Below are 13,892 nucleotides of genomic sequence, written 5' to 3' on the forward strand. Positions count from 1 at the left end.
GGAGCGAGGGAGGGAGGGAGGGAGGGAAGGAGGGAGGTAGGAGAAAGAGGGAGGGAGGGAGGAGGAAGGTACACAGGAGCAACACTGGCCAAGAAGCTGGAAGGTCTGGGGCTCAGTCTTTAACTCTGTGTGGATAATTTTATGAGTCAACTTGGCTAGGCAATGGTGCCCAACCGTTTAGTGAAACACCAGTCTAGATGTTGCTATGAAAATATTTTTTAGATAAGATTAGTATTTAGATTAGTAGGCTTTGAGAAGGCGAATTACACTCCATAATGTGGGTGGGCACCATCTAAACAGTTGAAGGCCTTAAGAGCAAAAACTGAGGTTTCCCAAGAAAGAAACAATTTTGCCTCAAGACTGTCACAAAAAAACCCTGCCTGAGTTTCCAGCCTATGTATTTTGGACTTATCAACTATTCCCTGAGGCTCCAGCCTGCTGGCCTACTCTGCATATTTTGGAATTGCCAGCTCCCACAATTGCAAGAGCCAATTCCTATAAATAAAGAGATAAAGTGATAGATTAATAGATAAAATGATCTAGTTTATTCTCGGTCTCTCTCTCTCACATCCTATTGGCTGCTTCTGTTTCTCAGTAGAACCCTGACTAATATACTATGAGACCTTCAGCACAGAACCAGAAAAACTTACTAGTTAAAAAAGGGATTGTAGGGGCCACAGTCTTTTCTCCCAGGCAATGCAGGAATCTCCTTGACATCACTGCTGACTGGTCAACCATGTCTCAACACCTCAAATGAGCTTATTAATACACACACACCCACACCCCCCCACACACACACATATGCACGCACAAACACATTTCTGTTTAAATGGCTTCTATTATTAGGAAATTCTCTGATTGGAGAGAAAAAAAAAATTCATGTATATTTTCCAACCATCCAACCAACCCTACCTTCTACCTTCTAGAACTACAAATAAGGCCTGTTATTAGGCATACTATATAGAGTAGTTCAGACATTCATTAGACAGAATAATGGCCCCCTAAGATGTCCATGTCCTAATCCCTCAGAACCTATGAACATATCACCTTGAATGGCAAAAGAGACTTTGCATATAAATGAAAGATTTTGAGGTGGGGACATTGTCATGGATTATCAAGATGGGTCCAAATGTAATTACAAGAGTCCTTACAAGCGAAAGAGGGAGGCAATAGAGTTAAATTTAGAGTGATGCGGCATGGGAAAGACTTTACCAGTTATTACTGGCTTTGAAGATAGAAGAAGGGGCATGCCAAAGAATGCAGGCAGTCTCTAGAGGTTGAAAAAGGCAAGGGAATAGATTCTCCCCAGAGACTCCAGAAAGAAGGCCCTGCAAATGCCTTGATATTTAGCCCAGTGAAACCTATTGCAGACTTCTGACCTACAGAAATATATGATACTAAATTTGCTTTGCTTAAAGCCACTAAATTTACGGCAATTTGTTAAAACAGCAATATGAAATTAATAAAATATGTTAACACCTTTGTAAAATTAGCTAAGTCTACACAACTAGAAAGATAAGCAAATTAAAGTTGAATACAATTTGATGAGGCAGAAACATTTTACACATCACACTGTTTAACATTTCTGACCTCCTCTTTGCAAGTAGCCTAGCAGCATTCTCCATGCCATGGCCACCTTCCAAGATTTTCGGGAAAATTTAATTTCATAAAATAAACTAGAATAGGACAAAACATCCTTACTTTAGTCTCAAAAGTGGTGAAACTGTCTACCAAGATAACTTTTCTGGGTGAGGAAAAGCCCTTTTATAACTCTGGATTTGAAGTAAAAATGTTACTATGTCTTGTAGGGAAAGAAATGCTCTGTGTTTCACTTTGAATGTGGCACAATTTGATCACTGAACAAAAATCTAGCTATTTGAGATACTTTTAAAATGGGCCTGTTGTTTAACTTACCTCATAAAACTAGTTATCTTGATTGTAAGCTTTAACTTGAAAATATTTCCTGACATTTATATTTAAGTTATATGTAAAGATTCATGAATAAATTTTAAACCAATACAGACATTCGAATAAAAGCATTGTTTAAGAAAGCAATATGAAGGGAGCAGTATTCCAGATAAAAATATTTCAAATCTTTGAAGTCTAGGATCATATTTTCACTTAGTTTTATTTCTCTAAATTATTATTATATCTAGTTCCTCATGGTATTCCCTATGTGAGGTGATTTTTGGCATCATCCCGTTCTCCCCACTACCTTCCCTTCCTCTGGATGCATCTAGTTTGTCAAGATCTTCCTTAAATACATTCAGAACTGGACAAAATGCTGCAAATATGATCTAAACAATGCAGAGAATGTTAAACTCCTTACTCCAGAGATCTTACTCTTAGTAATTCAACAAGGACTTACAGGCTATTATGTCATACCTATTCAGCTGATTTTATTGAACTCAAGTACAGAATTTACATGTACTCCTATTACATTTCAACTTACTAGTTCAAATAGGCATGGGCTGACAACAAAGCACCCTTTGGGCAGAAGTATTCAATTAGCTATAAATCTATCTGACTGTACTATCTCCCAGATCACATTTCTTCATGTTGTCCAAAAGAATATAAAGAGAGAGTCTGACAATGTGCTTTTCTGAACTCAAGATATGATTATTACGGCATCCCCCTATCATGCAATCCTATCAAAAAGGAAATGAAGTCAGTCTGGCAAGTCACTTAACCAGAGGCTCAGTTTCCTCATCTATAAAGAAAGGAAGTTGGACAAAATCCCTTTGAGCTATAAAATTCTATGATTCTAAGAGATTTTATCAGGCATTAGAAAGATACTGAAATAAATAATGAAGGAAAGCTAACCCATGTGGGAGAGGCACCTTGTCATAAATAAGTGAGTGGGGTGAAGGGGTGCCTGTAATCCCACACTGATAATCCATAAACCAGAGAGGACTCTATCTTATTTCTCCTTTCACATAAAGTAAAGCCTCAATTCAGACTTTACCAATTATTAACTCGTGATCGGGGAGAAAGGTTCTGGAATAAAGATGAATACTATGCAGTCACTGAAAAAAGAAACTTGATAAGCAAATGAAGAATGAAACAATTATTTTTAAGCCCTTTAGAAATATTTAATTTCATGCAACCACTGAAACTGCAAATTATTCTTAGCCATTAGAACAGACAGTTATTTGGCTTTGGCTCTAGTCATTTCATACACTTAAAAATAGTAAGGCTAAATTTTGAAGAAATATATTCTATTAGCCACAGTTTTCCAACATTCAGGCTAGTCTTCCTTCTTCTTACCAAGGTATTTGAACAGTGATGGTAGTGTAAAAAACTGTATATAAGCAAAATAAACAAAAATACACTTCTACTTGGATTCTCTCCAGAATTTAATCTCATGTAATCAAAACAATTTCCCTTTTCTAAGCCAGTAAATTCCAACAGTATTGTTCTTGTTACTCTGTTTTCTCCAACTAAACTTACCTACTTGTCCATTACATAAAGCAGACAAAAAAGTTAAATTCTGTAGATTTTAACTTTTTAAATTCTGTAGTGTGCCAAGATGCAATCGTATGTGAAGAATGGGTTGTTGGTGGGTAATAATGAGGCTGGGCTGCACAAGCCACTATCTAGGACTCTATCGGAATGCTCATGAAGGTCACTAGGCCAATTGTGTCAAGATTATGGCTTCCTACCCAAAAAGGCTGAGCTGATAATGAAATTTCTCACCAGCCCTCTAGATTGGGCATAAGGGCATAAGATTCTACATAATAGTTATGATCATATTAGAGAAATCTTCTATTCTTTAGTTATCTGAGATTAAAATACCAGTTATAATGTATAGTATATTGTTCTATTTTAAGGCATTTGACTTTCAAGGGCATTTTTCAATATTGTACAATAAATCAAAATTAAAACTATATCCTTATAACAGTAAGTGGGACATATTATTTTCATGTTCAGAAAGGAAAATTGAGGATCAGAAAGGCTAAGTTATCAAAGCTCACAGGGTGTCAGGGGAAATTAAAGTTTTAATATGAATTTATATGATCCCAAATCCATGTTATTTCTACTCTAGCACACTGCCACTCAAAGATGACGCAGACTCTATCTGCAACAAGCTCACAGCCCAGGACTCTACACAATTAATAAGTTATAAAGTAAAGGGTATAATGTTGGACTAGTGTATAATGCAAACATAGCCATATGCTTCTTCTGTAATAAAGCAAAAAAGATGTGTTTAAAAGGAAAATGTAAAGTATCACAAGAAAGGCAAAGGTTGGGTAAGAAAAAGAAGATTTTTAAAAGCTGGAAAAGACATTTAGAAAAGATGGCATTTCAGGTGTTGAAAACAAATATGACTTTCATATCCAGAGGTGGGATGGGACCTTTCAGGTGGGAAAAAGAACATGAACAAAAGGCACAAAAAATGGAAATGATAAGGTATACATATAGAGCAGCAAATCATTCAGATCTGCTAAAGTATTGTCTCCTACATTTCCTTGGCATGAATTCCTTTGGAATTCATTAAAAGCACAGCTTCCCAGTCCCCTCGCTTGGAAATTCTAATTCAGTGGGTCTGAGATAAGGCCTAGGATTCTTAATTTTTAAAAAGTATGTCAAGTGATTTTTATCACCGGGAAAGTTTAACAAGTACTAGTCGAAAGAGCAGAGTTGGTGAAGAAGAGTCATGAAAGTTGAATCTTGAAATAATAGGACAAGAGATTTGGCCTTATTTCTATAGTAAACAGACAGTAAAAATAACATTTTAAGCTTCAGGAAGGCTGCTCTGGTAGTGGAAGGAATAGGAGAAGGGAGATGGGAGACCAGTCTATAGACTACCACACCAGTCCAGTCTAGAGATACTGAAGGCTGAACAAGGGTAGTAGCAACAATAAATTAAAAGGAAAAAATAGATTTGAGATATAGATACATCTTGGATAAAAAATTGCCAGGACAGTGCAATGAAAAAATATGTGAAAAAATCACAACGGAATCTAAAGTCCTTCTTTGGAAGATATTGACACCAGGGAATACAAAGTCACAAAATAAGAAATTTGAGAAGAAAAAGATAGTGAGTTAAGACTTGGCCAGGGCTTGAGAAACTAGTGTCCAATAAACAGCTGGAGAAAAAAAGAGTAAACCAGCCTAGATATATAGACGTGAGGGTCAGATACAAGCATTTGATGATAACTTTATTACAAAGCACCCCCTGTGAAAGAGCCAGATGAGAAAACTATGATGACACAATACTAAGATAATAATACTCCTTTGATAATGAATGGTATTTGGGTTGTAATTTTTTTGGTAGAGAGAAAAGATTTTACTCAGTCCTTCTAAAAGTGTTTAGAGAGTTTTTCAGGTTTAAGAAAAAATAAAGAGCAAGACAGCACTATCTGTGGTGGTATCCTTGTACATTTCAATCTGAAATGCAAATTGCTTTTGGAGTATAAGTCCACAATATTCAGTATAATTTAAACATTGTTTTTCTACTTTGCACAGTAGAAAACAGCAGAAGGAACATAATCTTTGAACATTTAACACATGCTGCTGTTACAAATAGAAAAAATTCATACTAATTTCCTAATCAAGTCTATCTCAAAGTAATTGTGAACAAAATTTACTTTAGACTAGAAATTTAGTTTCAACAAAAAAAGCTGGCAGAAAAACTTTCTCCTGCCCTTGCTCTCCAAGGCCGCTCAACCTACTATCTAGGACCCTATGGGATTTAGGGAAGGACAATGGGCCAACTGCCTTCCCCAGCTGCCTTCTACCCTAGAATGCTATGCTACCAGTGAAATATCTCACCAACCTTTGAGATGTCTTGGGCTTGAAGGAGACAGTGTCTACAGCATTCATAAGCATATAAGAGACCTAACTAGCTAAAAAAAAAACCTCAGTTCAAAATTCTGATTCTACCACCTCTTAACTGCATGATTGTGGATGAGTGATTTAATCCTGAGTTTCACTTTCTTTATTCCACAAAATAAGGAAAATAATTATCTGTATTGCATGGTTGTTATAGGGATTACATAAAATAAATAGTATAGTTAGCAGATAAGAAAATAAATTACTGTAATGCAGTATGATAAATGCTTTGATGGGCATAGACAGATTATCATGGAAAGAAGTACCTAGCTTATAACCTGGGTGGGAGTTCAGTGGCAGGGAGAGGTAGAAGTAGTAGAAGGTGATAGTAGAGCTAAATCTTAAAGGAAAAACACTTTAAGGAGAGAGCACACTCCTAGCAAAAGGAAAAACAGGGGTGGGGGAGCTGTGAGGAAGGTATGGGTGTGCAAGGAAACTTGACATCTTTAGGAAACATCAATGAAAAGGAAACCTGACAACTTCCAGATCTAATATTCGTGGTTTTGTCCATTCACAAACATAACCACAGAATCATGACACATAGTAAATCATTTTGATGAGGCATAAATTTGAATCATGAACAATGCAAGACTAGTAGTGCACTGACATCTAAAGAAGACGACTCTTCGGATATTGAGGTGACAGAGTGATTGGTGACATTAAGGAATTGGGAAATGAAGCTTTTGTAAAAAAAGAATTCAGTTTTGATATCTAAAGTAGAGACGTTTCCTAAAGCAGCTCTGAACAAGGGATAAGAGCCCAGGAGAAATATTTGGCCTTATCTCCTAGAGTTTCGAATGCTGGTGTATAGGTAAGTGGAAATTGAATCCATCCCATCAAATACATCACTCAAGGATACAATAAAAAGCAACAAAAAATTATGACCAAAACATTTCATATACACACCCATTTTAATTACATTTTAATGCAAGGGGTATTAAGTAGAATGCTTACTAAGTGTCCAACATTAGCCTACAAAAACCATGCTCACTAATAAGGGAACATGTGGGTAAAGAAGTAAAAATAATAATAATAATAATATGCTTTTAATTCAATGTTATTGTTAGAGTTGGTAAGAAATAGATAATAATGTTAAGCAAGTAAGGCTCATAGGTTATAAAGTTTTAATTACAACAATAAAGACTATGAACCTAATCCTTTAGGTCTCAGTATTCACTGATTTTCAAAAAAGAAAGGCATATCAGAACCTTTAGGAGTAGAAACCCTTGAAGATAGTTTTCTTGTAGTATACATACCAGAATTACTGCTCTAAACAATGGCAAGACACTGTGTTTCAGTAATGAGTATTATGGTGCAAGCAATATTCAAGAAAACCACATGTAAAGGCCTACAGGAAGGACTAGCAGAATAAAAAGGCCAGGAGGTGCTACATAATTCAAGGACATGGATTTAATAGTTACAAAGACCTGGGTTCATTTCCCTGCTGTAGCTACTTATTGGTTATGTTACTTTGAGCAAATTATAAACTATAGCTGAATTTATTCATGAGTAAAATGAGGATAATAATACCACTGATCCCAAAGGGCTGTGATGAGAATGAAATAAACAAAATATATATAAAAAACATTAAAATGAATATAAGAGTTTTGGAATGCGACTGTTTATAACAGTATTGATAATAATCATTATCATCTATCATACTACCTGAATAAACAGCAGTTAGGCTCTGAATCATAAAGTCCGACCATTCAAAAAACTGCAAGTCTAGTTCAAACTGACTTTGTAAAAATGCCAACGTTAAACATAAATGAACACTACAATTTTATGTGGATAATCTCAAAAGTTGCAAATATTACTGACTACAAATCAATTTACAAATCCAATGAACACTTACTGAGCCTGCCCCAAGTAAAACCTGCTGTGCCAGATATAGCAGGAGATACAATAGTGAGTAAGATATAAACCCTAATCTCTTTTATAAGTTAGAACAAATTAGAGATTACCTGACTAACTCGATTTACTTCCTCCTCTTCTTCCTCAGCTTCCTCTCCAAATGAAAGTAAACTAAAATTTCTAGTCCAAAAAAAAGAAAGAAAAGATAGAAAGAAAAGTCAAATCAAACTTATAAATACCTTATTTTCAGAGCAAGAAAACAGAATTTACAAGAAGAAATACATTCTGACTGTTGTAAAAAAGACCATATTACTCAGTATTCAGCAGAAGTATTCTAATGATCTATATTTTCAGTATGTTAAGGCTTTTGCCTCACAGCATCATGTTTCCCATATCATACTAACTTTTAATGACCAAAATCCTTCCTGAGCTAAGGGATCCCTCCTGTACTGAGTCAAGCATGACAGAAATAATTAAGCTTTTTATATTTATCAAACTGGTAGCAAAATGGGGTTTCTGAAAACTAATAAGTATATATCCCTGAGTGCTACAAATGGGAAGTAATTAATCCAGTATTGGGCAAAATATTTTTTAATATTTTAAAATTAATATGTATACAAAATTGTCAGACAAAAAAAAAAAAAAAAAGCAATAAACAACTAAAATAGCCCACAAGGAGAAAAAACTACATTTGTCTCCTCTGATTCATCAAACAAAAGTAATCTCAAGTAAGATAAAACAATAAGTTACTAAAACTCTCTCTCAAATAGAAAAATTAAAGATATGGCAGCAAAACAGATTTTTTTTTCCGCAAAACCTAGAAGCAAGCAATGACCAACATGTCATCCCTAACATATTTGCTGGAAACAAAAACAATGCAAAACACACCAAAAAAATGACTTTAGAGTTTATTGTTAAGATAAATCATAGTGATGACATACTGTATGTGAATATAGTGACAGTGACCTTTCATCCAGAGATAGATTAATCAAAATAAGCTGATCAAAGAAATTTTAAAAATCAAATAAATAATTCCAATAAGCAGTCATTTTGCCACAAGGAATTAACTGCTCATTAAAGTGTCTGGTCATATCTGACAGTTTATAAAACAATTTAACTTTATATTTGTAGGATGTCAACGAAAAAGGCTAATAGGTATTTAATGCCTATACTACTGGGTGTTTTAACATACCTCTTCTCATGTAATCCTCATAACAACCAGAAGTTGAACTTATTCTAACTTAATCTAATCTCTATTTTATAGGAAGAGGTAACTGAAGCTTAGAAATTTGAATCCACTTTGCTTTTCATTTACTAGGTTTGGCAGGATTATATCTAGAATTGATCAAATCTAACAATTATAGGTACAATAAAATCCCTAATAAGGATCCTACAGTTCAGTAAAAGAATACTGCAGACAGTATTAATAATGTAGAATATTGTCCAAAATAATGAAATTTATTTTATTCCTATTCTTTGGAAAATTATCTTCTGGAAATAAACCAGAATACTGAATGAAACAGCTTTATATTTTAAAATGTTTATGATAAGATTATTTTTAATGGCACCAAAAAAGGATTGAAAAGTTAAATACAAGTTAAATTGCATAATGCAATCATGCAGTCATTAAAATATTCTTAATACTTTTCTCTACTTTCTATTTATACTGAGTGAGCATATATTAATTTTAAAATAAGCAACAAACAAAAGTTTCTCAATAAATCATTTATATAAATAATTGTTACAGGGATCATAAAATACGTATCTATTTATTAACACAGATTTCATATGAACAACTGAGATGACATGTTTGTGGCTTAAGTTTAAGATATACTGCACCTGAATACAAGAGTTGCTCATTTAGGAAAACAAACAAACAAACAAACAAAAACCACACTAATATGGTTTGGGCTCTGTGTCCCCACCCAAATCTCATCTTGAGTAATTCCCATAATCCCCACGTGTTTTATGGGAGGGACCCTGGTGGGTGGTGATTGGATTATGGGGTGGTGTCCCCAAAGCTGTTCTCATGATACTGAGTGAGTTCCCATAAGATCTGATGGTTTTACAAGTGTTTGACAGTTCCTCCTTTACACTCGCTCTCTCTCCTGCTGCCTTGTGAAGAAGGCGCCTGCTTCGCCTTCCACCACGATTGAAGTTTTCTGAGGCCTCCCTAGCCATGCGGAACTGTGAGTCAATTAAACCTGTTTCCTTTGTAAATTACCCAGTCTCAGGTATATCTTTGCAGCAGTGTGAAAATGGACTAATACAACCACACACTCATAATTCCAATATCTCTCAGTCTCAGGCATGTCTTTACAGCAGTGTAAAAATGAACTAATACAACCACACACTCATAATTCCAATATCTCTCTGGTTCAAACTGGCCTCTGCTTTGCTAGTAAACAATTACTATAAAAGGAAATAAAGTAAATTAAATGGATGAGTGTCATTTTTCAAGCTGAAGAAAAATCTCTCCACTATGATTACTTTGTGCCTTTGGGTTTCAATTTCTTTACTTCCTCCTCTGGTTTCTCTTTTTTCGGCCTTTTAATTTCCCTTGGAATGATGTCATCAAAAGGATTAAACAAAACCTATGAAAAAAATATTTTGAAAACATTATTCCATTTTTAACATTTCACAAAAAATTAAACCCAGTATGTAATTCCATTGGTATAGTGTCTATATTTTTCCCAACACAAACATTATTAGTATAGTGATATATATTTACTACACAACATGCTTCCACTTACACGGCCAAATTGGATTCTCTCAATAATCCTATGTGCTATCTACTAAGGGATATTTTAACCCCATTTTACAAAAGGGAAAAATATTTAAGAAAATGTAAATGATACAGAGTAAGCAAGACCAACTCAGATGCTTTGATTCCAAATCAAGTATTCTTATTTTTGCTTCCTCAATGAAGGATCACTCTTTTTTTTTTTTTTTTGAGACGGAGTCTTGCTCTGTTGCTGCAGAGTGCAGTGGTGTGATCTCGGCTCACTGCAACCTCTGCCTCTCAGGTTCAAGTGATTATCCTGCCTCAGCCTCCCCAGTAGCTGGGACTACAGGCGCGTGCCACCATGCCCAGCCATTTTTTTTGTATTTTTAGTAAACACAGGGTTTCACTATGTTAGCCAGGACGGTCTCCATCTCCTGACCTCATGATCCAACCACCTCGGCCTCCCAAAGTGCTGGGATTATAGGCGTGAGTCACTGTGCCCAGCAGATCACTCTTAAATTACCTATGAAGTCACTTCTTTGGGCTAAATAAACCTAATTCCTTTAACTTTCTATTATGAGGTAAGCTTTTCAGTCATTGGATTATCAGATAAAGTTTCATCTTTGAATTAAAATCTTTAATTTAAAAAATTATTAACTAGAAATTGTGCCCAAATAAATCAGAGATAAAATTTGAAGTGTGATGTTTACTTAGTACAAAGCTTTCATCCAACAGTTTAAAAATACTAAGAATCAATTCCTCTTAAATGATAATTTAAGTGCTGTATCTCATAATAATCATGCTCCTACCTCACAGCTTTTTATTTTGTGTGGATTATGTGGTCTTTCTTCATCATCAATGTCTACTTCTGACAGCCTCAACATGTTATAAACTGTATCCCCTGTAACCTATCAAATTAAAATATAATGTAATTGAAAATTATTACACTCATCCTTTGAATTAAGAGAAAACCTTTGAAAGTATTTTTCAAATAATTAAAAGGAAATTTCATATGATTACATAAAATATATACATTTAATAATGCAAAGAAAGCAACTTTATCCTAAAGGAGAAAAGTGTGGATGGAGATCAATCCCTCAGTAAGTGTTTTGGAAATTTCCAATATATATTTAATGTAAGTTTTTATTAACAATATAATGCCAAATAATCTCTTACTGAATGACAACTTTTCATTCAAAGATCATAAACAAATTTAAACTTTGGAATAGGATAAAATAAGCAAATAATAACAATAACAATGTGGTAAATGCTTTAGAGACACTATCTCATTTGATGCTCACAAACATCCTAAAAGTAGGAACTATCATTATCCTTCTACAGATAAGAAAAATGAGGCTTAAAGAAGCTATAGAACCAACAGTGATGGCCTTTCTAACTTCTAACTATGCTACACATTGTCTCTGATGTGTTAGTTATATAATCCCAATTGTAAAAACTGATGCAGAATGGCAACTTAAATCTCATTTTATTATACACTCTTATTGTTAAGAAATAAATGGAGGGAATCTATAAACATCAGACAGACTGTGTTGGAGTGGCTCAAAAGAATGTGCCAATGCATATTTCTTAACCCATTGTTATTATTAATAAGTATTAACCAACAACATTGCAATATATGGTTTTAGTATGATTCCCTTCATTCAGTGTTTCTCAAGAGTCTTAAAACAACACCAAGCTCTCCAATTGTACTGAATTTGTTTTTTTCCCTTTCATCATCACAAACTCTAGTTTTGCCCGGCATATGGGGAAACCATTCTTACTGAACCAGCAGAGGGCGCTGACACACTAGTGATGTCTAATATGCCTAAGACTTAAAACATACAGAAATATATTTATGAGAAGGGAGAAGAGTGAGAGAAGAAAACCTTCAGAATCCCTTTTTAAAGGGAATTGTTGAAAATTCTATAGAAAGGACGTTTCCTAATATGACATGAAATGTGAGCAGGATTAAATAGGTACCATTCAAAGTAATATTTACAGTAAGAAGCTTCAATGTCAACACAAATTCCACTTTAGACTTTAAAAAACCCATCATTAAGAAACTAAACTTTAAACTACTAAATGTTATTACCTAAATGTCTTTCCAAAAATGTAAAATCAATACTGGCTAAGTGGCACATTATTAGCTCATACCATTACTATGGTTTTAAAGAAGAAATACACTAAAGTCACAACTAATGACTGAATTGAAAGATGCAAAAAAAAAAAAAGAATTTAGCTGATCCCTCATAGTGCACTATAACAGGAATATATTCCATCATTTTTGAAAAGAATAAACATATCCTATGGAATGTTTTGATGAAGGTAGCTCTTAGATAAGTTAATCATATGTATCTTAGAAGCCTAAGGAGTAATATAAAACCAAAAACTGAACCACAGGTTTAAAATCACTGGACATTAACCTTTCCAAAGATGGTATGCTTATTGTTAAGTTCATCCGCTCGACCCAGTGTGAAGAAAAACTGGCTGCCATTATCATGAGAACCAGCATTTGCCATGGCAACCAGTCCTCTCCGATTAAAACGCAACCGTGAATGAAATTCATCCTGAAATGTAAAAAAGATCTAGTGAATGTCCTCAGTTATAAGACCCATCATATGCAGTTATTCAACTTGTCCCACAAGGTCCTGTACAACTTCTAATAAAAAATGCAGACATTTTACTTAATTGATTTTTGAGCACTTACTATTCTTTCAATGTTATTAAACTTGAATTCACTAGACTGTATTTTCTAAATATACTCATACAGAAATATACCCTATTTTGTAGAAAGCTGCTTAGTTATACCCAAAGGAAGAGTACCCAAGGTGGAATGGATGTCTAAGTTATTTCCCTATTCTCATCCCAAAGTCAGGTAAGCTTTTGAAATCTTTTCTTACTTCTCCCAGAAAACTACTTTTGAGCCATTGGAGAGTCTTCAGTTATTACTCCTTCCCATCTCATTCTAAATGTCATTAAACAATTGCTTTCTTCTTGTTTTTTAATTCAAATAATCTACTATTATTGTGTCATGTAATTTTACCATGTCTTTTTAAAGTCCTAAGTTGAATCTTCTCTGAAATGGCACTGATTCTATTTGCCAGTTTTCAAAAGAGCAGGAACAAGTCTTTCTAAGGTGGTTTTCTCACCATGATAGGGCTACTTAACAAATATATTAGTCTCTTAGTTAACAGAATTTCCTTCCAACCTGATATTGAAGTCATTTATAAATGTAGCCATGTTATATCATAAATACTTTTCACAAAGGAAGATTTTTTCCTTAATAAATAATTCTCAAGAGATCTGAACTCAATGGATCACAACTCTGTATACTGTATTCAAAATGACCTAATTGAAAAATGTAACAAGATAATTGTATTACCTGAAAATAATTAAGCAAAAATCTCAAGTTAGGAAGGAATTGTCAAAAACAACTATTCTGTTACACTAAATAAAAGAATAAAAGAATGCTTCCGAC

General features: G+C 34.2%; 1 protein-coding gene across 4 annotated transcripts in view; it reads right to left on the reverse strand.

Annotated features, from left to right (window-relative positions):
• CWC27 (CWC27 spliceosome associated cyclophilin) overlaps nt 1–13,892 on the reverse strand; it is a 271,511-nt gene that overhangs the window by 243,410 nt on the left and 14,209 nt on the right. For 3 of the 4 annotated variants that reach the window (XM_017877114.1, XM_017877117.1, XM_017877116.1), the window contains exons 4-7: nt 12,838–12,981; nt 11,224–11,322; nt 10,180–10,283; nt 7,800–7,869 (exon numbers count right to left, since the gene is read on the reverse strand). In XM_017877114.1, coding sequence (XP_017732603.1) covers nt 7,800–7,869; nt 10,180–10,283; nt 11,224–11,322; nt 12,838–12,981 — 417 coding nt within the window. The remainder of the gene's footprint in view (nt 1–7,799; nt 7,870–10,179; nt 10,284–11,223; nt 11,323–12,837; nt 12,982–13,892) is intronic. The other variant, XM_017877115.1, reaches the window with a different exon arrangement.

The sequence above is a fragment of the Rhinopithecus bieti genome, unplaced genomic scaffold (assembly GCF_001698545.2).
Source record: "Rhinopithecus bieti isolate Rb0 unplaced genomic scaffold, ASM169854v2 scaffold_10181, whole genome shotgun sequence".
NCBI classification, from domain to species: Eukaryota; Metazoa; Chordata; class Mammalia; order Primates; family Cercopithecidae; genus Rhinopithecus; species Rhinopithecus bieti.